Below are 24,287 nucleotides of genomic sequence, written 5' to 3' on the forward strand. Positions count from 1 at the left end.
GGGGGGGGGGGGAACGAAAGTGGGCCGATCTAGATCACACTAGGAAGAGGGTCCAGGGGCATGCCCCCGCGAAATGTTTGTTTCCAGACACCCAAAAATAACCTCTGAGGCGTTATGGGCGATCAATTATTTCTCTTCCTTTCTTTCTTCTTTCTTCCTTTCTTCTTTTTTTTTCCTTCTATTTTGTCTTTGGAAAAAGGGAGGGGGCGAGTCCCCCTTAAATCTGCCACTGATAGCATGCGTCTTTAATCCACAAATTGACACATCCTCATTGGTATCTCACCCCACACCCACCAAACCAAAATCCACACACACCTAATATAAAACTACGCAACACAGATATAGATTAGCCCAAAACCTCTAGATTTATCTATGCTATAATATTTTATTCATATAAATATTATATTTTTTTATTGTGATGTATACGCAAATAAATTAGTATTTCGGAATTGCATATGTTAGTGGAGAACAGTAAATGTTCATTAAAGAGGAGGCATTACATTCTATCTCTAATTTCACATAAACGTTACCCTGCTCATAGTGAAAAAAAGACAGCTTACCCGGTGATGGAGATGGTGTCATACTGTCGCATAATGGGCCTTCTAGCCCCTCTGGACATACACATACGCAATCTTTACCAACAAAGCCACCGTATTGACAAATCTGTGCCAACTGCTCCGGGGTGCAGTGATCTAAACCATGCAATGAAATTGTCTTTTTAAGCGTTTACATTGATACAATCGATACATTTAAACTATGAATGTAATATTATATAAAGGACCACTTAAATACTATGATTATTTTTAATAAAACTGCCTAATAATAAATAACAGACTGGTAGGCAGGATTTTCGATGGGAGGTGCGTTTTACGATCGAAGCGGGCTTTAGGCTAGTGGGAGCCTAGTACACCCGCGGGGGTGGGGCGAACCCCCCCCCCCAAGCTTTTGACAAATTAGCATTTTGAGCACCTTATAAATGGATTTCTATTCTATTTAAATTTGTATTCATTTGGGTATTATCAGGGACCTAAAGTGGTAGTTTTTCATGTCTATGTAGAACAGATAAAATTGTTCATAGGCTAATGAATCGATCAACAAATTTCGTATCACAGTTATTAAAATCAACGGTTAGAAGAGCTAGCAAAAAGGCAATCCATACTATTAGCATATCAAGATAATTACGAACGATTTTAGTGAAATAATAGGTTTAAAAAGTGTACTTTTTGAAATTCGTGGGTCCAGGGTCAGGGGCATAGAGAGGGGATGTTGTGGGGGGGGGGAATCCCCGGAAGCTTCAACAAAATAGCATCTTGAGGACCTTATATAATTGATTTCTCAAACCAATTCGTGAATATTCTATTTAAATTTGTGTTTTTAGAAGAAGTACCGTACCGTTTTATGTCCTTTACATCTGTAGGCCTATTTGATGTAGGCCTATTTGATAACATTGTTTATATTGATCAATTTCACCAGAGCTGATCATTCCAACAAATTTCATACCATTGGTAATAAAAAATAAAAGGTAATAAAAAATAAATGGTTAGAAGAGCTGGCAAATATAAAATGTAATGTATACTATTAGCAATAATTAGAAAGAAATTTGTGAAATAATAGGTTGAAAAAAGTAGATCTTTTGGAATTTATGGGTGGGGTGCGTCCGCACCCTCTGCAACCCCCTGCCTACGGGCCTGTATAATAATAGGCTACTAAAGACAACTACGCAACACAGATATAGATTACTCCAAAACTTCTAGATTTATCTATGCTATAATATTTTATTCATATTAATATGTTTTGTTGTTGCCCTCTGCAACCCCTGCCAACGGGCCTGTATAATAATAGGCTACTAAGAACAACACAGATATAGATTAGCCCAAAGCTTCTAGATTTATCTATGCTATAATATTTTCTTTATATTAATATTATATTTTTTTTTATTTTGATGTATAGGCAAATAAATTGGTATTTCGGAATTGTATATGTTAGAGGGCCTGTACAATAATAGGCTACTACTACTACTACTGCTACTGCTACTGCTGCTGCTGCTACGGCTACTGCTGCTACCACTACTACTATTAAAAGTTTAATGAATTTTATCTTCTGTTTTACATTTTATGCCTTTTGAACTGCTTGTTTTCTGTCATGATAAAATGTGCAAAAATTTTACTTTTTGGGGCTTTTCCTTATAATTAGTTGTGCAATTTTTATATCTTCTGTTTTTTTGTTTTTTTGTTTTGTTTTTTTTTTTGCATGTGTTTTATTACTCTGATTACGAATAAATTCAATCAATAATCAAGTCACTGATACTGTTAGAGATATTTTTTTGCTACTACAACTGTTTCTGCTACTAGCTACTGATATTACTATTGCTGCCACTGCTAATAATACTGTGCTACTAATTCGGTAAATTAAACCTACCCATGCAGTTGTAATGTTTATTCATGTACATCTTATCAATGTGACTGAGTCTTCCATGTTGACCCATCCCAGAATGCTTCAGTGGGTCATGTGCTATCATCGTAGAGAATTCGTCGTTATATGGAACCTTGCTGAAAGTCTAATTAATACAATTCATTATGTTAGTATATTGTTGCTATTTGAATATTTATATTTTGATACGTTTTGTTTAGTGGATATTATTTTTAAATAATCTAACTTTCTATTCCTATACCTCCATTTTTATATCTGCTGGATGAAATCTTCCTAGAGTTTTTAATTCTGCACATTAGAGAACGGATAAACAAAGCCGGGTACTCATTGTGCAAGACGGCGACGACGAACGCACGCGACGGCGCGGAACCAACAATCGCTTTTTTAATGAGGATCCGTTCAGACTGCCACTGCAAATCAGCAGATGTCGTTACGTCGTCTATCGGTCGCCGGAAGCAGAGGTGGATTCGTCGTGCGACGGTCGGACGACCGTCGTACGACGCAGTGAGTGCTCAGGCTTTACTAAATATAATACGACTGTGTTTGCAATTATGTTATGTTAGTATGTGACCTGTTGGTCGGCTAAGGTAAGGTAGGCCAGGTAAGGTTTGTGAATTTAAACTTCCCATTACTAAAGATGGCAAGATATAACAAAACAATGATAATCGTCTGTATTGTTGTAGTTTTGGTATTTGTCGATACTGGAAACAAAATTCGATAACTGTAAATGAATTAAACTCCATAAAATACAGACTACATGTGCAGTTGAATCTCCGAGATGTTGCTGTATACTGTAATACATAGGCATGAGCCATGGCTTACGTAACAGCATCAGGTATACGCCATTAGACGCTAATGATGGTAGTGATGACCTACCCACTGACTATAATGCATGATGGAGCCTACATCGTACGGTACGTTCTCGTCGTTAGGCAGGTCCAGAATGGCGTACTGTGAATGGTAACCGTCTTCGATATTTTCTTCCAAAACTTGAATATAGTCGTCCCTATCCGGCCTGGTCTGCTCGTGAGCTAGGCCAAGTGCATGGCCAAGTTCGTGTAAAATAACGCTGATCTACGGTATATAAAATAAGGAAATCAAATAATTAGGCCTACAAACACATTTGACACACAGTATTTCAGAAAAGTCTACTTGTTATTCATTGCCTAGTTGATAAAGGAAAATCGAACAGAAGACCTGTATAGGCCTACTGTTTTTAAATTTTCTTCTTTAACTTTATAAGTGGTCTTTAGAGTGTTTGCTGGCATGAATAAAGAGACAATAAGCGCATAAGCATACATATCGATAGCATAGGAGTGATGTTTTGCCCTACCTGACGTGTTATCGTACCGAATATTCAGTACGGTCCCAAATACTTGCGAAAAATTTGCCAGTGATTCGGGTGGGAATCGAACCTCTAGATAACTTGCCTGATGTCATAACCACAGAGCACCGAGCTCGGGCTTAGTTGTATCCGATTTCCGAGTTACTAAGCGCAACTTCTGTGGGCTAGTGATTATGACACCAGGCTAGTTATCTGGGTTCAATTCTTATCTGAATCACTTGCGAATTTTGTATTTGGAAACGTACTGAGTATTCGGTGCAATAACGCATCGGATATTGCAAAACATCATTCTTGAATTATTTAGGTAATATTTTGTGATTATTTATTATCATTTTTCGAACATTTTCAACAAATAAAATACATTAAGATAGACGACCGTATTGAATCAGATCACAATGCCGTTCACATATGGTTTAATTGGAGTCAATGGCAGAATGATTGATATAATAAAATCTTTGTATTCCACATTAACTGCTCATGTAAAATTGGTGATAGCATAGGTCTTCCGTTTCAATGTAAACTTGGTGTATAACAAAGTTCTCCTTATAATCATCATTATTGTTCAATATTTTCATTAATGACTTAAATGAAATTAGGCAATGCATTATTTAATCACTTAAGGCCCGTTTATACTTGCAACGATAACGATAAAAAGATAAAAAGCAATTGTTCATAATTATAGAAAATAAAAGTAATGGAAGAAATTATTACACTAAGACGATTCAATAATGATTTATCGTGTATACGATAACAAAATATTTTGACAAATCAAATCAGATGACGTCATAATCATTGAAAACGATAACATCGTTGCTACTACTACGTACGATTTCAATGTTTTCCAGGATTATGACGTCATCTGATTTGATCTGTCAAAATATTTTGTTATCGCATAACCGATAAATCGTTATCGAATCCTCCTAGTGTAAAAACTTTATTTCGGTTATTTTCTATATGAACAATTGCCTTTTACCTTTTTATCGTTATAGTTATTTGGCTGAAAGTATAAACAGGCCTTTACTTTATCCAACGATTTCATTCTAGTTAACGATGCTGTTTATGGATTACAACAATCATTAAGTAAAGTGTTTGATTTTTAACAGTAAATAGTAATAAAACCAATTTTTATAAATATATCAATTATACCTATTGGAAGCAAAAGTGTCATGTAAGCCTACTTCATAAATGACTCTGAATCCGAAACTAATACTTACATGTGAACATCCCGAATTGGCCAAGGAGATTGGCTGAAGTCCAGACGTGTATCCTAAATATGAGTAACATCTGCCAACAAAACATAGGCCTACGCCATTAATGATTACGTCATAAAGTCAGGCTAACGTTGTACAACAGATTTGTTCTAAAATACAAAAAGCATATTTGACGGGAACTCGGGAACGGTTAATAAGAGACAGATTATTGAATATTATAATAAAACTGGGGCAAAAGGGTGCAAATAGAGTGGTTACGCCCCTTTCCCTTTAGCCTGGTGCTTGTGCTATAATTTAAGCATTGAGATTTAAAAATATACATTACGTTTCTCGGTGTTTATTAGGCCTATAACATTTTTATTACAAAGTTATTTCAATGTATTGTAGCGACTTCGTTTCAATACTACTTATGTGCTCGTTAAAAATCTGAACATCCTGAATTATTTATCTTTATGATTGGTAGGTCTAGTGATGCAGCATGAAGTATCTTAGATATCCTTGATGACAGTTTCATTCGTTTATTAATAGGCAGTGACTATTTGTTACACCAGTTTTAAAACAATTCGTAATCTGATTGAATATATGCCAATAACCAATCAGATCAGAATTAACAATTGGTTTTTACTCAACTGCGTGCGACGGCGACGCGACGGCAGCGCGACGAAGAACACACGCGAAGACGCGGACCCAACGGATCGTCTTTTTAATGAGGACTCCGTTCAGATTGCCACTGACAATCAGCAGACAGCGTTGCGTCGTCTATCGATCGCCGGAAGCAAATGTGGATTCGTAGTACGACCGTCGCACGACGCAGTGAGTGTCCGGTGTAAACATTTCCTATGCTTAATTAATATTCATTACCCATTTTCAGTAAACACAAACTGGAGACGGTCTTGATATTGGTCTACATAATCATACTCTTCGAACGTTATGCACGTGTCTCGAGACCAGTCGGCCACTGCTTGATACACTAACGGCTTTAAACTCTCGTCTAGAGGGCAAGAAAACCAAACACAATTTATATACTTTTAAGGTCGCCCTCAATTCGTAGTCTGAACTGCGCATGTCCGTATATAAACTTAATTGACATAAACCTATGTTGCGTGTAGGCCGAATCGAATTGACCTTGTTCTTTGACCTTTTTTTCCCGAAAATTGAAAGGTGTCTTTTTTGATTATTATGTACATTCCACAAAATGTTAGAAAGAAACCCTGACCCACCGACAAAAAGACAGACGGCAGTGAATAGGCCTACTATAACCTCCGGCGGAGGAAATTAAATGTTATTTGATTGAAAGGAAATAAATATCAATAAATTTTATTTAAACCAAAATCATTTTTTCTTTTAATCGTTAATTATAGGCCTATTATTTTTATCATTATAATTTATTTATTTATGTATTTATTACTTAATTTATTATAAAAGTTATAAACATTGTAGACCTACGGATGTCAACGATTTCAAATACTACATGGTTATTCGGCCACGGACTGATCAAATCAGTCCTTCTTCTGAAACGTCCTCCATTTCGGGATATTGTGTCATTCTGTTGTTTGGTTAGAATTATGTCAGCACCCTCTTCCGCTGCAACTACCACCGGATCATCTGCACCCTGTTTGTATATTAAAGTTTTCATTAAAAAAACGTAGGTAACAATCAAGCTGATACTACTTGTTGCGCATTTAAATAAAAGCAATTTAACAGAAGCAATAATAAAAACAAGTGAAAATGTGAAAAATATTTACGTCATTTAATTTTTTAATTATGAATAAAAAAAATCTTATGCGTCTTAGGAGAAATTAAGGGCCGACAAGATTTAAGCTTGACCTAAAAAAATATCAATAACTTTTATAATTATTACGGAAAAATACAATCATGTGCAATTTGTATAGTTCAAGAGAAAAATCCCATATATGTTAGGTGCGTGGGAAATGCTGTGAATAGTGGAAATTATTTCAGGGCTTGAGACGATCTTAGCTCTATCTATAAATACAGCAAAATACATAGTATCAAACCTTTCTTTGCTGTGTGTCGTTCTTTGGTGGTCGGGCACAGGCTAGCTGTAATGACATCATCAGGAAAAATACGATCAAAACCGCACTTATTTTAGAAGAATCCATTTAGAAGGCTAATCAGAGTATGAAATATATAACATATAATATTTGGCTGTACTGTATGGTAATAGTAACACAAAGTAAAGTCTAAAGTACTAAGTAGTAAATATGATAGTGGATTTGACATATCAGTGATATATTAATTATCATAGTAGTTTTTTTAATTAATTATGATAATGATGATGATGACGATGGTGATAATAGTATAAAAAGCTTGTCCCCAGTCGCCCATATTGAAAAAGTTTAAAGGCAAAAATACCACGCTCAAGCAGTTAAACATCACCTATCACATTATTTTGCGTGCTAACTCCCATTCACTTAATCATCCTCCTTCCACCACGTCAACTCCGCTCCCACCCTCACTCCATCAGCTCTCCATTTTAAGACTCCTGGATACTCCATTGGCGATAATAATTATAATGTTAGTGATGATGGTGGTGATGATGATGTTGTTGTTGATAATGATATTGACAATAGTCATAATGATTATAATGGTAATGTAATAATAATAATGATGGTAATGATTGATAATGATTTTGCTGATAAGCTGTAATGATGGTCACCATCATCATTATCAGTTCCCTTCTCCTCACCATATTATCATCACCCACACCACCACCACCACCATCATCATCCTGTGTTTCTCCTCATTATCATCATCATTATCATCATATTTATATTATCATCACCATGATCAAAAACAGCAGTGACTGACGCTGTACCTCTTAAACCTTTAAACACTACAGTTGGAGACCGTATGAGGTCGGCTTTACCCACCAAAACCAGAACTGCCGTATTCAGCCGAATGCAGGGCAAAGCTCTTTCAGAGGTGAAAGCAAAGCTTTAAGCATTAGATACATATGCTGATTCATCTCAATGTGAACCCAGTTTATTTGTCGGTGAAAGTTTGAGGATAAAATGTTTGTTGTTAACACCATCCCAAAGGAGTCATAATAATAAAAAAACAAAAATAGTAGTTTATCCTACCTGAAGTTTTATTTGATGAGAGATAGTCTGTGAAACTACTCCGCAGCAATGACTGCTTTGGAATGATTTTAAAGGTAATAGATCATAATTTATATATTTATGGGACTAAAATAAGTTTCATTTACAACGGAGGCAACATGTGGCATTATTGATTTATGGCCATCTGCCTATATATTGACAGTTCATTAACAGCTATACAATTAAATACCTGAACTAATTAATATCTACTATGTAGCCTAATCAATTATAATTAATACATATATAGACAATGTATTTCTTTAAATAATGGGACATTCATTATACACATTGTGATAATCATCATACTCATTCTAATTATTATCCCAAAGATTTCTTAATTTTAGATTTTTGTAGAAAGAATCAGTTTTCGAAATGAAATATCATGCGGTGTATTGTGGATATTTGATTTCTTAAACCCAATAAGTATTCGCTAATGACATATAGACCTAATGTATGTGATGAAATGGTCACAACAGTACAATTCATATCCGACCAATGTCGGAGATGATGTTCCACGCACGTGTCTCGATGGACAAACTGAATAGTGTTGAAATTATCGAAATGTATACATGTATTTATACATTGTTTTGATACAACTAGCTAGGACGACACCGTCTATATCGCAAATGCTTACATTTTATATGGAATTGTGTTAGCTTTCAAATTGTAAGTTTAGAAAAAAAAAATATTATTTTTCTTGTCGACATAACAGACGCATTAAATATCACCGTTCCTATATTCCTTAAAATGGCTGGTATTCAATTTAAATGATTTATGAATAACACCGTATTTTTTAATGTAAAGTATTTTTAAATGATATTTTATGAAAGTATATTTACTTATTTATTTATTCCAATCCAACAGCGAATAATCGCCACTAACAGACTGGTATAAAAATCTAGCTAGAATCACAAACATCATACAATCATATGATATAATATAATAAAATACATTTTGACTTTGGCAGGCCTATGTATGTAAAACTTTCTCAATTCAGCCAAAGAATTTTATTTTGCCACTATTTGTATATGCTTTTATTGAATAAAAGATACTGATATATATATATATTATACAGTAACTCATTTGGGCCTACAGTAAATTAGTAAAAACTGGGCTGGTTTATCTGTCTCATTTATTAATTTGTATGGTCTTTTCATATAAACTGTTTAATTTTCTTATTTCTTTATTGAGGGTGTTCTCGACAGTTGTCAGTCAATCCTTAATTGACCACATTAGATAAAGTCACCATTCATTGCAACATCAACATGTACTTAGTATATGCAATATCTACTAGTATACTTAATAAAACCACAGAGAAAGTTAATTGAAAATAGCTCATGTAATTTTATTTTTATCATATTATGAAACAGAATATTGGTAAAAATATTAAAGGTTTGCATATTACATGATCTGCAATCTGAATGCTCTACTTAATAATTTCAATTGAATAGACTTAATAAACTTTAGCTGCAACAACAAAATATCACAGTCTGGATCGTACCGTAATTGCCACATTATAAGATTCAATTATGATGTTTATTTTTAGGCCTATCATATAAGACAAAAATTGGCAGCATTATAAAAATATTATTATCCACAAATATAATCTATGTTTACACATAAGATTAAAATAATAAAATTAGGCCTAATTATTATCTGCATATAAACTCCGACGGCGAAGTATACAAACAAATTTACATTTTTAAAGGTTATTGACGAGATAAAAAGAGAACGGTGACAAAATGCCCATGCACGAGAGGCTCATAAGCAAGCTTCAAGAGTCTCTTATATCAAGTAAAACAAATAGGCCTAAGTCAAAAATGTCGCTCTAAGAAGGTGGTGGGCACGACTCATCAAACTCGACAGTATCGCCCATGCAATCCACTAAATCTCCTCCACATGAACGAAGTCGCACACGCTTATTTGGGCCGTTGTCACAAATACGAACACAAGATGACCACTCAGTCCATTCTCCGTATGCTGCAATGAATAAGGTTGATTATCGAGGTTAATTGGTCGTAAAATAGCACATTATCTGAGATTCGAATGCACAAGTCAAGTGTTATTCTATAGGTGTAATATTCATTATTCATTTCTTAAAATATTGAATTGATACCGTACTCAAATAGGCTATTGACACTCCAGTAGGCCTATTCATACTCAGATAGTTCTCTTCATACTCAAGTAGGCTATTGACACTCAAGTAGGTAAATTTCCATCAAATAGCTACACGCTATTGTCAGCTGTTTTTCGGCGACGCTGATTAACTGTGTAGCGGCAAGCGTTTTTATAGGAGCCATTAGCCTGTCTGCACTGGCTTAACTAGCTGTGTTAGTAGCATTTTTTTTACAATTACAAAGGGCCCGCTAAACACCGTAATGAGAATGCAGTTTAAAATCAAAAGTTAAAATGTTAAATTATAAATATGTTACAATTTAAAATATTATTTTCAAAATATCAAACGCTATCGTATTCTACTGGGGAAAAAAGAAAAAAAATTATTATTATTATTATTATTATTATTATTATTATTATTTCTTAATACATATCAATATTTACCTGGACAAGGCTCCAGGGAACACATGATTGATTGGGTATCCAGACATCCAGGCCCGTCAGAGCAAATTCTTGACCGTTCCATTATTCCTCCCTCGCCACAAGTAATTGAGCATTGGCTCCACTCAGTCCACAACCCAAATCCTGCACAGCCAGATTGACCTGAAATGGTAATACGTCAAATGTTTATATCAATACAATTTAACAGTGCAGTACTGATAATATATGACAATCGAATGATTATTATATAGCATATTACCGTCATCTGTATTCATCTGTCGTACGGATGTCATTGGCAGCGTCGTTGGCTCATCTGATGTCCTTGATGTCTGTGACAGAGTGGTGGGTTCACCCGATGTTGTAGAACTTACAGTTGTTGTCCTTGATGTCAGTGACAATGTGGTCAGTTTATCTGGTGACGTAGGAGATCTGGTCGACGTCATGGATACGGTACTTGTTTTATCAATCATAGATTCTGAAAATATTCAAAATCAACGTTGTGTGTTATATATTAAAGTTATAATGAGGGCTTTCAATTTTATTCACGTTGATTCTTTCCACCAAAGATGTAAATTTGTAACTGATTATGTCAGTGAACTACGCCAATGAACATGTTTTAAATCAGAAATTAAATACTTTCTAATACGACCAAGACCAATAACACACACACAAAAAACACCAAGTTCAAACCCATGAATACAAATAAAAGAAAGAGCAGCACTAAGAAAGAACAAGATTATGGGTGCTTAAGCAAAAACGCATAGTTGTGATTTAACTGTCCCCTGGTCAGTACCACGAACAAAAGGATAACCACGAACAAGAGCAGTACAAGGAAAAACCAAGATCGTGGGAACGTAAGAGCGAGCTTTCAACAAACGCATGGGAAACCAGGAGCAAGAGGGAGGATAACCAAGGACAGTACAATGAAAGACCATGGATCATGAGAAAAGCAAGTGCGAGCAAGCGCTGGACAAACGCATGTGGACAGGACCACGAACAAAAGGAGAACTATGAACGAGAGCCGTACGAGGAAAGACCAAGATCATGAGAAAAGCAAGAGCGAGCAAGCGCTGGACAAACGCATGTGGACAGGACCACGAACAAAAGGAGAACTATGAACGAGAGCCGTACAGGGAAAGACCAAGATCATGATTGCATAAGCAAGAGCATGAGCTAAACAAACAAGATGGACAAGACCAAGTCTAGGAACTACTAGATTTGCTACTCTGTGTCTGTAAACACACCACAGGGCTAACCTTCCTCATTGGCATAATGGACACTGATGTTGTTACTGTATCCTTAGAGCCATTTAAGACTCGAACCTTGTTCTCTATATTATTTTACTGAGATTACGTTGCAGAGCTCATACACATACTCCACACAGATCCCTGTGGTAACTAATTATTTGTTTACATATCATATTAATGGTATTTGCTTAGTCAAATAATGCACTCGCAGTTACATGTCTTACAAATTTTATATAATTATAGGCCTATCATTCTTTGTATCTGTCATCTGATAATAAAACAGTAAGTTACCTGTTGTTAGAGGGCTTCCATTTATAACCCAAGATGCCTTGAATCCAGATTGGGAGACACTGATGTCGGAATAGAATCGTACAAACATCATATTCGACACTGATGTAATTTCATTAGGAACAGTTGTGCCACAATACCTACAATAAATCAATACAAACGCTGATTTTATAAAGTAAATAAACATTTTGTTTACTATCAATAATAATATTTAAAGATGTTTGTTGACCACTCCCTCATTTTTATCGGTCCCTTCATTTTGTTTTTAATTTTTCACAAGCCATAACTCCAAAAAAAAAAGAAAAAAAAAAAAAAAAGAAAAGAAAAAAAAAAAAAAAGAAACCTGCAAATATAAAAAATCGGTAGGTTGCTCATACTTCCACACATATTCGTGTACAATGTCCATGAGCACTCCCCTCTAACTTTAAGTACCGTACTCGCCCGGATAAGCTCCCGGGCTTATGAAAACAGAGGGGAAATTGAGGGGGCGTTGATGGAATTAGATGAAAATCGAGGGGTTCTTATGAGAACCATACCTCCATGTGAGAACTTAGTAAGTTCAGGAGGCACTTTTTGAATGAAAAACGATTATATAAGGACATCGGGAAACCGCAAATTACGAATGGTGGTGCGGCTGAAAAGATAATCGTCCAGAGAGCATATGGCTCGTCTCGTCGAGTATTTATATAAGAGCAGAATAGCAAATTAAATTAGTGGTGGTGGTTAGCTTGTTGGCCATCGGCCGATTGAGATTATGTAGCAGGATGGTATGATCATTGCAGGTTTTCTTGAAAACTCAGATGAGAATGTGTTAAAGGTGCAAATTGTCGGAAAAGCAGTAGGACTATAGGCCTCTAGACAAATGTAAGAAGATGAAAGTTTCACGCTGTCCAGGGAGCTTTTATCTGTCCAAGAGAAATATCTTCATTTTCATATTGACCTAAGGAAAATGTGATTCCACTGCGCAGCTCAAATCATGCCAACATCCACATTTCCAGGATTGATTGGATTTCTGACTTGTTCAAAAAAAAATCACATGATAATATTATTGAGAGGCGCTTATTCAAACGGGGCGCTTATTCAACCTGGGCGCTTATTCGCACGAGTACGGTATAGGAAAATTCGAGTTATAGCCTTAAAATAAAAACTGTCTTTGTGTTTTTCATACTTGGTGTTTTCAGTGTAGAGATCATCAAATCGAACTTCAAGGAAATCATATCGGCAACCGGTGCTATCCTCAAGTTCAAACGCCAAGAATCGTAGTGTGATTGTTGACCCTTCGCCTCCCTAAAGTTATTTAAAAAAGAGTGTTATTATTAAGCGGTAGGCCTACAGCTCAGTCACCAAACCTATCTAGGCTTGCACTGGGTTTAATCTGAATAGCATTTGTTTCTTAGGTTTAAATTAGTATTATTCAAGTTATGACGTTGTAAAGAGAAAGAAAGTTTTACATAGCGTTTATACTATTCACCGTGATAGGCAAAATTCCCCTCTTTCGACTCAAAATGGATATCAATCTCCTCTTTTGTTAAGTTTCTTTAATATGTGAATAATACATTAAAAACATTCATAGTAGATTCACGTCCTGTACACAAGGTAAGGAAAGTTCCGTGCCTAACAACGCATGTCAAATTAGGTGGAGCCAAGACTGTAAATTGTGACTTGTAACATTTTCTAATGAGATTATATAGAAACATCTTAATATAGAAGTAATGATTTCAGCCAATACCTTTATTAGGTACAAACATTCTTCGTTATTGTTGTAACTTTCTGGATGATTTGGTGACGTGATCACACCTGCCGCGTCGGTTAATTCGTACACACAACCTGGTCACAAAGGATTTAGTAATTATTTTGCAAATTGATGATTTGATTTACAGATCAAACATTCATTTAAACACATGTAGCATATGGTATAGAGAAGGTCAAACACATCAAATTTAATAAATTTAGTGACAACAGCAATCCTCCTAATCATAACCATAATCATATTCAAAAATAATAATCATCATTACAATCATCAAAAATACATAATTTAGAATGTTTTTACCCCTGTCAACTGGTTCTTCTTCTTGACAAAATTCTCCCTTGAATCCCGGTGCACAGACACACGTACATTCAGGGCCCACGTAGCCGCCGTTTCGACAGTTCAATTCGTTGCATCCCACTACAAATACAATCATTAAACGTTGCATATTTTTATATATAGTTTTATTATTAACATCGTTATTATAAGTCTCATCATCGTGTCACCGTAGGCCTATATCTTGTTTCTCAGGCAAAATTAAAAACTGAAATATATAGGCCTACATATTATACGCCTATTCATACATATGAATTAAGTACAGTATGCTTATAATATTTGACAGCACAAAACTACATTTACGAAACATTAATTAAAATTATTGCTTTTTAAATATCAAAAATACAAAAATGCAATTATAAATTTCAATTTGTATATATGAGCTTACCGTTGCAACCATAGATTATATTTGCCAACTTGATGTCCGCAAATGTTAGCTCAAATCGGTTCCCCAGAAGTGTCTGGTAAAGCGGGTTAAGGGCTACGATCGTTGCTTTTGAGTTTTTAGAAAAGGACTGAAATAGAAGATAGCATATAGATCAGTCTATAAAATAATTAGAAAAAAGACCCGCCCCTTTAATAACGTTGCTACGGTGCCACAAGAACATAGCGTAAACGTACGTACACGCGTGCGTTTGTGGGACACACGTGTTTGTGGGACAAGCGCGTAATCTTAGTGATGTTCTGATTGGTCAGTTATTAAGCTTAATTGACACACCGGAAAGGATTTAAAACTGTATTATTTCATGATTCAATAAATATTACGCCCCCACCGATGCTCAAAAGAAACTTTAACACCACATTGATAATAATGAGAGCATACTCCATCTCATAGCTATTATTTAAATTAGTTTTTTTTTCTTTAAATATTTTTAATCAGATATGATCGACAGGCCATCAATATTATTATCTAGCTACGTTACAAAATGGTCACTAGTGTAAGATTTATTGTTTGCACACTTCAGTACTATGATGGTCAGCCCGCGCCAAAGCAGTGATGAGCACGCTGACCATTTGAAAATAGTATCGTATGACTATCACATGAAGGTTTAGTGTGATCATGTTTTGAAAGATGTTTAATGTACTTACATAAGTACCGTAGTGCATAATTGACCCCAAATCGTACGGAACAGACTCTGTTGAGATGGATGACCAATCGTACTTGCGGAAATTTCCTTCTGTTCCCGCCAGAATGTTTTCTGTCAGAACTCGGATATAATTATCACGATCAGGTCGAGATTGCTCGTGGAAGAAACCAATCGCGTGCCCCAGTTCATGAATAATTGTGCCTTTCTGAATAAAGAAGGAAACATATATAATGAATCTTTTTGGTTACTCTCCGAACAAGTCTAATTTTACTTTATTTTCTGTGAATTATGGTGTTGAGCAGTACACCGAGACACACATCCTTGCTACCATACGAGGAGTGTATTACACACATGATCACTTAACTTTTCACCCAACTTCTCACCCAAGAGACAATACGCTATTGCTTAAAAAAATGTAAAACATCCTGGAGGTTCAAATAAACGCAGATCAAAACAAATAAGCTTTTGTTAATCCTCAGAACCACAATAATAATAAAATTATTAACAGCCACTTTATGCAAATAATATATGACATGTTAAATATTAATAGGTTGAGAAAACATATTTTGCTCAATTTTCATTTACTTCGTAGTAGGCCTACATGCTCAATAAAAGAAAAATCCAATACAATTATTATTATCATTCCACGGTACTTACATGATTACACCCGGTTCCAATCGAGACTTGCTGAGCTCCATTTCCTATTTTACCAATGTATGACCAACATCTGAAATTAATATCATTGTATTTAAAATATCTGTAAACATGGTGTACCGCAGGTGAGGGAGGGGATGGCGGTGAATAACATTATTTTTGTACTCACCCAGATCCAGAGAATATAGATAAATAAGAATCGTGTAGGACTTCGGCTGCTACGCTGGCACTTTTTGGCTTGAAAACGAGGCACGTATTGCTCTCCCAGTCGTGGATGGCCTGCATTATAACATCACGGTTGTTTTCTTAAAAGATGTCGGAATAAATTAATGTCCGTTATTATTATTATTATCTTATTGTAATTAATTTCGTTATTAGCACTCAATGTAAAAGTAATATAAATGTTATGATAATTATTCAATAATTATAATAACATTAAACATTTTTCTACCAACATTTACTGTAATTGAGAAAGCCGAATGAGTTGTAACATATTTATCGTATTTGTTTTGCCTGCAGAACTTTTCACCATTAATAAATTACTAATTTATTAACACTCTTTTAGTTTATTACGTTCATCATTTTCAGATATTGACATGAATAATCACCTGAGGATGATGTTATTTCATAGGGGATGATCTTGAAAGGCCAACGTCGTGCCAGATTTGAAGTTGCTTTGCGTGCCACACTATCGTCGTCCGTGATTATCAATTGCTGTAACTCGTCGAATTGCGATTGAGTCAGAATTATGTCACCTTCAAACATATCAGGAACAACATTCTGCTCATCTTGGACGTCTTGTGAGACCTACAAAATATAAAGAAGCATGCGGACATTTCTAAAGATGAAAATAGAATACCAATAAGAAAAAGCAACCAAAAACCTCACAAAAACAGGTCTTGCGTCTAAAAAATCCCCCAAAACTGTGACCAATTTAAATGGTTCTTTTAAATATATGATACAAAAATATTACTCACTGGAGTTGGTGGGTTTGTCGACTGTGCCCAGACTTGGTAGACAGCAAACATCAGAGTCATTAACACCTTCATTTCGTCTGTTTGAGGTATGAGTGCTTTATGTCCTATAATCCGTGTACCACACACCCTTTATAGGGTCCGCGGCGTGTTAATGAATCACACCGGAAGACATAGGTCTTATTTAGCTCTTGAAAGACAACAGAATCACCATATAATCTGTCTGGGGGTTCTAGATTCATTAACACGGAGCCAATTAGATGTCTTGTCTGGTGTCAATATAAAGCAAACTATTATTATGTTGCAAAACAGCGGCTTTTATTCATACTGCCTGTGATAACAGTTTGAAAGCTCTTGAAAATTTCAAATAAAACAGGAATTTTCTCATAACATTATTCAAATAAATAATGGTAGACACATATCAAAATATTTGGTTTTCATTTATTTAAACTTTTGACTAAAAAACACTAAATTTAAAGACCTTTCCGGTGTATTAACCAAAGTTAGCAACTGACCAATCACGCCAGAAGACATCTTAATCAGCACTGCTCATTCCGATTCTCAGTAATAATTGGATGATTTTTTTGCGATATATTGAATACCGCTCTTTAAATTATTTTCTGATTTGAAAAAAAAATAATTGAACTGTAACATTTGTAAAATAAATATAGGCTATTCTACTAGGCCTAATTATTTTAATAATTATTTATGAACATTGTAAATTGGGATCCATGCAAGATTCTCAGATTCTATAACATCAAAAACAAAATCAGAGGATGACCGCGCCAGAGTATCATTCAAAAAGTGATTAATGCCAACCAACCGGAAAGATGGCAATTCTTGCATATTCTGCTGCGAATTATGCCACATCACCCGATAGAGTTAGATTAGGTAATCACAGTAATTGTTCTGCACTAGGCAAGACTTGACCTGATCAGGGAAATGAACGCCCCTGTCCAATGATGAGTTCCAGGATCCTCCTGACCCAGGAGGAGATTACCTGTTAAGGGTCCCAACTTGGGTGACAGGTTTCAATCATTCATTCATTCATTTATATAAAATTATAAAAAAAGAAAAAAAAAAGGATCTCTCTTAATGGATTGCCTGGGTGTATTTCAATTCTTATGGTCAATGACAGCCAAGTGCCTTCAGCATGATGACGGCCAGTGGAACAAGTAAGTAATTTATGTGGTTGAAATCGTCAAAAACACATTGCTAAGTTACGGTGAATAATTCAACAATGACGCATTTTTTTTAATTGACATACGTAACACGTGTACCACCAATCCCGTCACGAAAGATGTGAACAAAATAAGTGTAAATTAGAATTGATTGTGTCAGTCGAAAGTTTAAAATTCAACACTATGATATTTTTCACAGCTTTTAATAATACAAACGAGACTTCAACAATGTTGTATTTTTCGCTTTGTTTTAGTAATGCGCTTGTTCGGGTTCCAGTGGTAATATCGGTCACTATCAAAGCAACGGATTGCACTAGGCACAGGCGTACTGCCAATATTGCCTAAATACACCTAGTTAAAACAACAATAAAAGCCTATGGTAATGACTTTTGTAATTTGACTGTATTTTGTTCAATCTCCTGATCAGGTTCAGTCAATACCAAAAACCTCCGCAAAATTACATTTCACTTTTTGACGGAGCAGGCAACTTACATAGGCCTATCAAGTTACTTAGCTAAACAGAAAATGTTGAGGTCATTAATATTATTCATATCGATCATTATATCTATAAAAAGAGTAAATTCAAAGCCACTCGAGACAACAGCAGGAACAAAGGTAAGTTTTAAATAATTAAATTAATTTTACTATTATATTTACTAAAACATTGTGCTTGTGTAGGCATGTTATATAGCACAGCAGGTCATGATTAAGTCAAAAATAAAATAATTAACATAACTTAGGACTATATTTTACAGTGTAGTACCGGTATTTGCTGGTAATGTAAAGACTATGAGACCTGTCTCCACAAAGTTATGTTATTTAAGTGACTGCTTTCTTGAAATGAAAAATGCAACTATTGAAATAATTAAGAAATTAAATTATGTAAATTATGCACTTCCGTATTTGAACGGTGCGTGACAAAAAGTTTTGGCCATACTATAAAATTTTATGTGACAAATTTGTGTGATAGGCCCATATATGGGCATGATGATGTCACATTACACCCAAATATGGGCATATATTCATATGACAGTGATAGAGCTTCATACAATACGTATGTTTGCGAACAAAATAAATACTACTGGTATAACTCTTATGTAATTTGTGATAGGTTGGATTAGTTTGTATTATGCGCTGCGTTTACTTTCGACTTAGACATGAGTATTTGAAATTATACGAGAGGGTTTTTACTGCAAGTGGTATCTAATAAGACCACTTCATGATTATTGTCTTACTGTTTTCAATCTTCAAGATAAATATTTACTTTAACTGTTAACCAGAAACAGAACGAAAAACAGGATATAGATGTTTTTGAGTGTCCATGGTGCTTCGAGGGAGATATGAAACTGACGCCCTATCAAAAAGCAGAGTTTACAAAATTATCGAAAAGTGATGTATCAAAAACTAAGGAGCCCGCCCCCAAGCGAAATAAAAGAAAAGCAACTTCAAACCTATCGCAGAGATGGCCAAAGGCAGCGATTCCCTACACTATACACCAAGGATTACGTACGTATCGATGCTTTCATTGCTAAAAATTAGCAGGCATTCAAAAATATTAAATTTAAATAATACAGTAAATTCGTTATTTGTATTCATAATACGAAAGAAGTTGCATATCATATTACCTTCAGCTTAAGAGGCAGTCTTAGTATGAGCTCTTGGAAACAACCTTTCATGCTTAAATGGTTATCTTTATTTAAAACCATATTTATAGAGGGTGACCCTTCCAGCGTATCCAAGAAATTCGGCTGGTATTCAAGGGCCCTCTTAAATAAATGCAATGTGATGCTTTATCAGCGATGTCTCATTATGAGGCTTAGAAAGTGTATGTACTTTAGTTGTGAGAAAAAAACACCCTGTGCTGTCAGAGGATTTGAACCCAGGACCCTAGGATTGAAAGGCAAGCATCCCAAACACAAGCTACATCTCCACTGCATCTTCTTGCTCTCAACTTATTACATTGCTCTGCTTGTACAGGTTGGTTAATAAATGTTGTACATGACTTATATCCTTCCAAATTTGTGTATAATATTTTATATTTGAAATGAAATAAATTTATTCTCTTTTTTATGTATTTTTCCAGGGGAACACACCAATGCTATCCAAACCGCCATACGCAATTGGGAACAAGTCACGTGTGTGCGATTCTATCCGACTGACCAACCGATTCCCGTACAGCTTGATCACTCAGCATATCTCAACTTTTATAAGGGCGATGGGTAAGGACCTGATAGAAACCTCAAAATCATTTCGTATAATGTCTTATCAATCAATTTTTTCGTCGATAAAACATGAAGAGTACAATGACCAACATTAATACAAGATAAAAAAAAAAAAAAAAAAACCCGTAAAAAAAGTCATCAAAACCCAATCGTAATGTGGTTGGATTTATCAGTAGCGCTTTATAACAAAGTCTCAAAGCGCTCAAAAATAATATCATGTTTAATGTTTGAATGTTTTTTATATGTATAAGGTATATATATAATAAGTATAAGGTACCAGATCGTCTGGGCAGATATATATATACACATATACAACTGTACACATATGTATAAAATGGTTGGCAGACATGTAAATACTGCAAGACACTGAATTATTTGAGATATTGATATTTATTTCATAAGATTTTTTTGGTAGCACCTGCTGCCATAATGCAATACAAAATCACACTTCTTTTTACAACACATAGATGCTGGTCGTCAGTTGGCATGGTAACGTACAGTGGATCTCAAGAGGTGTCGATTGGAGGTGGATGCCAATATGTAAGTATGAGGAAGTGATGAAGGGGAAATTATATCTAATAATATCGATAACGATTAGCACAACGTAGCTGGATTTGATTGGATTTATTATGTGTAAACAGCAAAGATAGTCCACGTAAGTCTAGACTTATTCCCAGTGGGGCCCTTCTGGTGATGATCCCCTACTCTATTCCGAAGAGTGTATTGCGTTCTTTTACGGTTTAGCGCACACATTGTGGCTACCACCAGATTAGCCGACTGAGCTAAGCTGCTCTTTCTGGTGGTGGTGGTGGTAATGGTTATGGTGACGATGATAAGATGGTGATGATGATGTTGTTAATAATGTTGATGAGGGTGGTGGTGATGGCGTCAGTAATGAGGATGATGATAAGGATTATGATAGAGTTCCTAGATATTAATATGAAATAATATAACTAATATTAATGATAACGAATATGTAAATTACTCATGCCATAGGTCAACTCAATCATTCACGAGATTGGTCACGCCCTTGGATTCATCCATGAGCATTCGCGGTACGATCGTGACGACTACATCCAGATAATGACAGACAACATTATGGAAGGTCGGTTACACAATTTCTACAAAGCTGAACTACATGATGTTATCACAGAAGGCGTGCGATACGACACTAGTTCAATCATGCACTACGGTACTAAAGTAAGTGATCCCAAAGTTTAAATTGTATTTATTTAATGCAGTTCCTAAAATGCACTCTATCCACCAGGGCCAAGGTCTTTGATTGGAGGGAAACTGCTGCTAAACGATATGTTCTCATTTCTGCATATGTAATGAATTGAATCAGTCTGGGGTGTGACAAGGCCAACACTGCTACGCACACATAGAATATTTCTCATACAAACTGTCATGTTATGATATTTCACATTTATGTATACAGTGTTAATTACGTTGATGTTTTTTATTTCCATTGTGTTCCAGTACTTCACAAAAAATGGTCAGGAAACTATCAAAGCTCGTGATGTAATCGACCAATGGAAATTAGATCATCGTGATGGCTTAAGTTTCTACGACATCAAACTCGCAAACTATATTTATAATTGCAACGGTAAGGCTAATGTAAACAATTGATATTTCTTGATAATAAAAATCATGTTTAGGCCTAAAGCTTTATTTCTTGAGTAAAATATGGAAAATCCTCAAAACATAATAAAAACTTGGAATTCCTGAATTTAAGGGCAGCCGAACTCTCTGTGCAATGTAAAATGGATCTAGGAACTCATTTTCAATAACTCACTAATATATGATATTCATTTTACAGACAATGCGTGTGAATGCTTTGATAGTGATACATATTGTTTAATATGGTTCTCTTTGTTACCAGTTCTATCCTTGCTTTCATCATAATCATATTTCCATACGTAGAATTACTACAATTCTGAGCATTATTTAATTTTCATAAATATTAACTCTTATGACGTCATAGCATCATGTGAGCTCTTGCCGTGTGAGAATGGTGGTTACGTCGGTCCAGAATGTAATTGCGTGTGCAACCAGGGATTTTCGGGAAATCTATGCGAAGTTCAGGAGCCAGCGAATCGAGGTAAGAGTGCCCATTTGTCTAAATCATACAGTGGCGTATCTAGGAAACTTCAAATGGGGAAGCAGTTGGAGGGGGTTGTTGATTAAGTGAGGGGCACTGGGTCACAAAATAAGGTGTGATATGAGGTGATTTGGAACTACTTGAGCGTGATTTTTGATGGCCTATTTGCTTCGAAATCATCGTAGTCTAAAGCTGCACTTCACCATCGGATCCGAATCTAAAATTAGACTCGGCTTTTCCGATGCGCTGAACGGTGCCAGCATTCCTATTTTAAAACACTGATTCGATTTTCTTATCATTGCGGTAGGCTTTCCGATCCGAAAATTCTGATTTAGTGTGAATGCACCTTCACACTGTGATTCTATTTTCTAATCGGTTCGGTCGGCCTCCTCGAAACACTCCGATTCGGTGTGAATGAGGCTCAATCCATTAAACAAACTGGGCCTCGATTCGAAATCTTCATTAATTTCATGTTAATTTCTTTAAGGTTGTGTATATCGACTAACAAATACTCACGGTGTGATAATGTCGGAGCAATACCCATCAAATTATGCAAATTATCAAGATTGCTTAATTCTGATATCCGTAAGTACTACTTAGCATTAGCTTACGTCACCATGCGTTATGATTAGGCCCTAGGCAGCAAACGCTTTATGCTATACTTTTTACGGTTATTACACTATACCGACGGACGGACAATTAAAAAAAAAAAAATTAACCATATCACTTTGGATATTTAAATTTACAATACGCAATGTAAAATACACGACAGTTATATTTATAATTTTTAACTAGTAGGTTATGTTTAAACCATAGGGTCAAGTTGGGTCAACAATTGTTTTAACATTTGAGCATTTCGATGTGGAACTGCAAGAAGACTGTTTGTACGATTATTTGGAGATTCGTTCTCAAAACATTGATAAAGACGGGGCTAAGTAAGTAGATCGACATCGAACAATTCTTATTCATTTTACTTTTCTTTGTTATACATATCTTTATTTCATTTCTATTTGATTGGCGTTTAAGTGACGGCAAGTGAAAATAACGGAAATGACGCTCAGTTCAGATTGCCACCGACAATCGGCAGACGGCGCGCCGTCTGGCGTCGCGATGTCGCACGACTGTCCTATGCGAAGTGAGTGCCCGGCTTTGGAGGTAGAGCCGAGCACGCACAAGGACTGACGGTCGCCGGCCGACACGATTCTGTGAAGAACGCAACGCGACAACGGATCGTTTTTAATGACGATCCATTCAGACTGACACCGTTAACCAGCAGACGGCGTCACGTCGTCTAGCGCTCACAGGGAGCGGCGTTGGATTCGTCGTACGACGGTCGTCCGGCCGTACTACGACGTAGTAAGATATCGGTACTATATCATAATGATACGTCTATCTTTTAGATACTGTGGCTCATCTTTGCCGCCGCAGATCGAGAGTGTTGGCAACGAGATCCTCTTAAAATTTTTCACTGATGCAAGTATTACAAAGTCTGGCTTCAAAGCTACGTACAATGTGATGGACCACCTGGGCCACTGGAGCGAATGGTCCGACTGCTTTCCGTCGTGTGCGATCAGTGCTAGGCAACAAAGGCATCGGGAATGCGCAGGCACTGCTGGGTGTAATGGTCGAATGTTTGAAGAGAAGGACTGCGCCATCGATTCATGTATTGGTGAGTGTATAATCAGGGGTGGCTTCAGTGATGGGGGGGAAGCCAGCCCCACCCGACGGGGAGAGCTGCCCCCACCACCGGGAGAAAAAGCAAAATTCGTCGGGGAGAAAAAAAATTAT

General features: G+C 35.9%; 3 protein-coding genes across 3 annotated transcripts in view; 1 reads left to right on the forward strand and 2 right to left on the reverse strand.

Annotated features, from left to right (window-relative positions):
• The window catches only part of LOC117108641, a 26,025-nt gene extending 16,739 nt beyond the window's left edge, over positions 1–9,286 (reverse strand). The window contains exons 1-8 of the mRNA XM_033250733.1: positions 8,088–9,286; positions 7,002–7,114; positions 6,433–6,598; positions 5,848–5,977; positions 4,990–5,059; positions 3,307–3,504; positions 2,419–2,557; positions 561–692 (exon numbers count right to left, since the gene is read on the reverse strand). Coding sequence (XP_033106624.1) covers positions 561–692; positions 2,419–2,557; positions 3,307–3,504; positions 4,990–5,059; positions 5,848–5,977; positions 6,433–6,598; positions 7,002–7,106 — 940 coding nt within the window. The 5' untranslated portion in view covers positions 7,107–7,114; positions 8,088–9,286. The remainder of the gene's footprint in view (positions 1–560; positions 693–2,418; positions 2,558–3,306; positions 3,505–4,989; positions 5,060–5,847; positions 5,978–6,432; positions 6,599–7,001; positions 7,115–8,087) is intronic.
• Positions 9,287–9,429: 143 nt separating this feature from the next.
• On the reverse strand, positions 9,430–17,159 carry LOC117108642 (protein SpAN-like). The gene is made up of 13 exons (XM_033250734.1): positions 16,999–17,159; positions 16,630–16,828; positions 16,191–16,326; positions 16,025–16,094; positions 15,369–15,572; positions 14,668–14,794; positions 14,247–14,363; positions 13,926–14,023; positions 13,365–13,483; positions 12,200–12,336; positions 10,921–11,136; positions 10,665–10,823; positions 9,430–10,085 (listed from the first exon to the last, which is right to left on the reverse strand). Exons 1-13 carry the CDS (start codon positions 17,068–17,070, stop codon positions 9,934–9,936), a joined length of 1,806 nt encoding a protein of 601 aa, XP_033106625.1. The 5' UTR covers positions 17,071–17,159; the 3' UTR covers positions 9,430–9,933.
• A 1,345-nt stretch (positions 17,160–18,504) lies between these two features.
• LOC117108667 overlaps positions 18,505–24,287 on the forward strand; it is a 19,910-nt gene continuing 14,127 nt past the window's right edge. The window contains exons 1-10 of the mRNA XM_033250764.1: positions 18,505–18,791; positions 19,457–19,682; positions 20,260–20,395; positions 20,866–20,938; positions 21,395–21,598; positions 21,878–22,004; positions 22,383–22,499; positions 22,987–23,084; positions 23,316–23,434; positions 23,900–24,168. Of these exons, the coding sequence (XP_033106655.1) occupies positions 18,702–18,791; positions 19,457–19,682; positions 20,260–20,395; positions 20,866–20,938; positions 21,395–21,598; positions 21,878–22,004; positions 22,383–22,499; positions 22,987–23,084; positions 23,316–23,434; positions 23,900–24,168 (1,459 nt within the window). The 5' untranslated portion in view covers positions 18,505–18,701. The remainder of the gene's footprint in view (positions 18,792–19,456; positions 19,683–20,259; positions 20,396–20,865; positions 20,939–21,394; positions 21,599–21,877; positions 22,005–22,382; positions 22,500–22,986; positions 23,085–23,315; positions 23,435–23,899; positions 24,169–24,287) is intronic.

The sequence above is a fragment of the Anneissia japonica genome, unplaced genomic scaffold (genome assembly GCF_011630105.1).
Source record: "Anneissia japonica isolate Jap-2015-1 unplaced genomic scaffold, ASM1163010v1 scaffold1587_len1432017_cov164, whole genome shotgun sequence".
Classification (NCBI taxonomy): Eukaryota; Metazoa; Echinodermata; class Crinoidea; order Comatulida; family Comatulidae; genus Anneissia; species Anneissia japonica.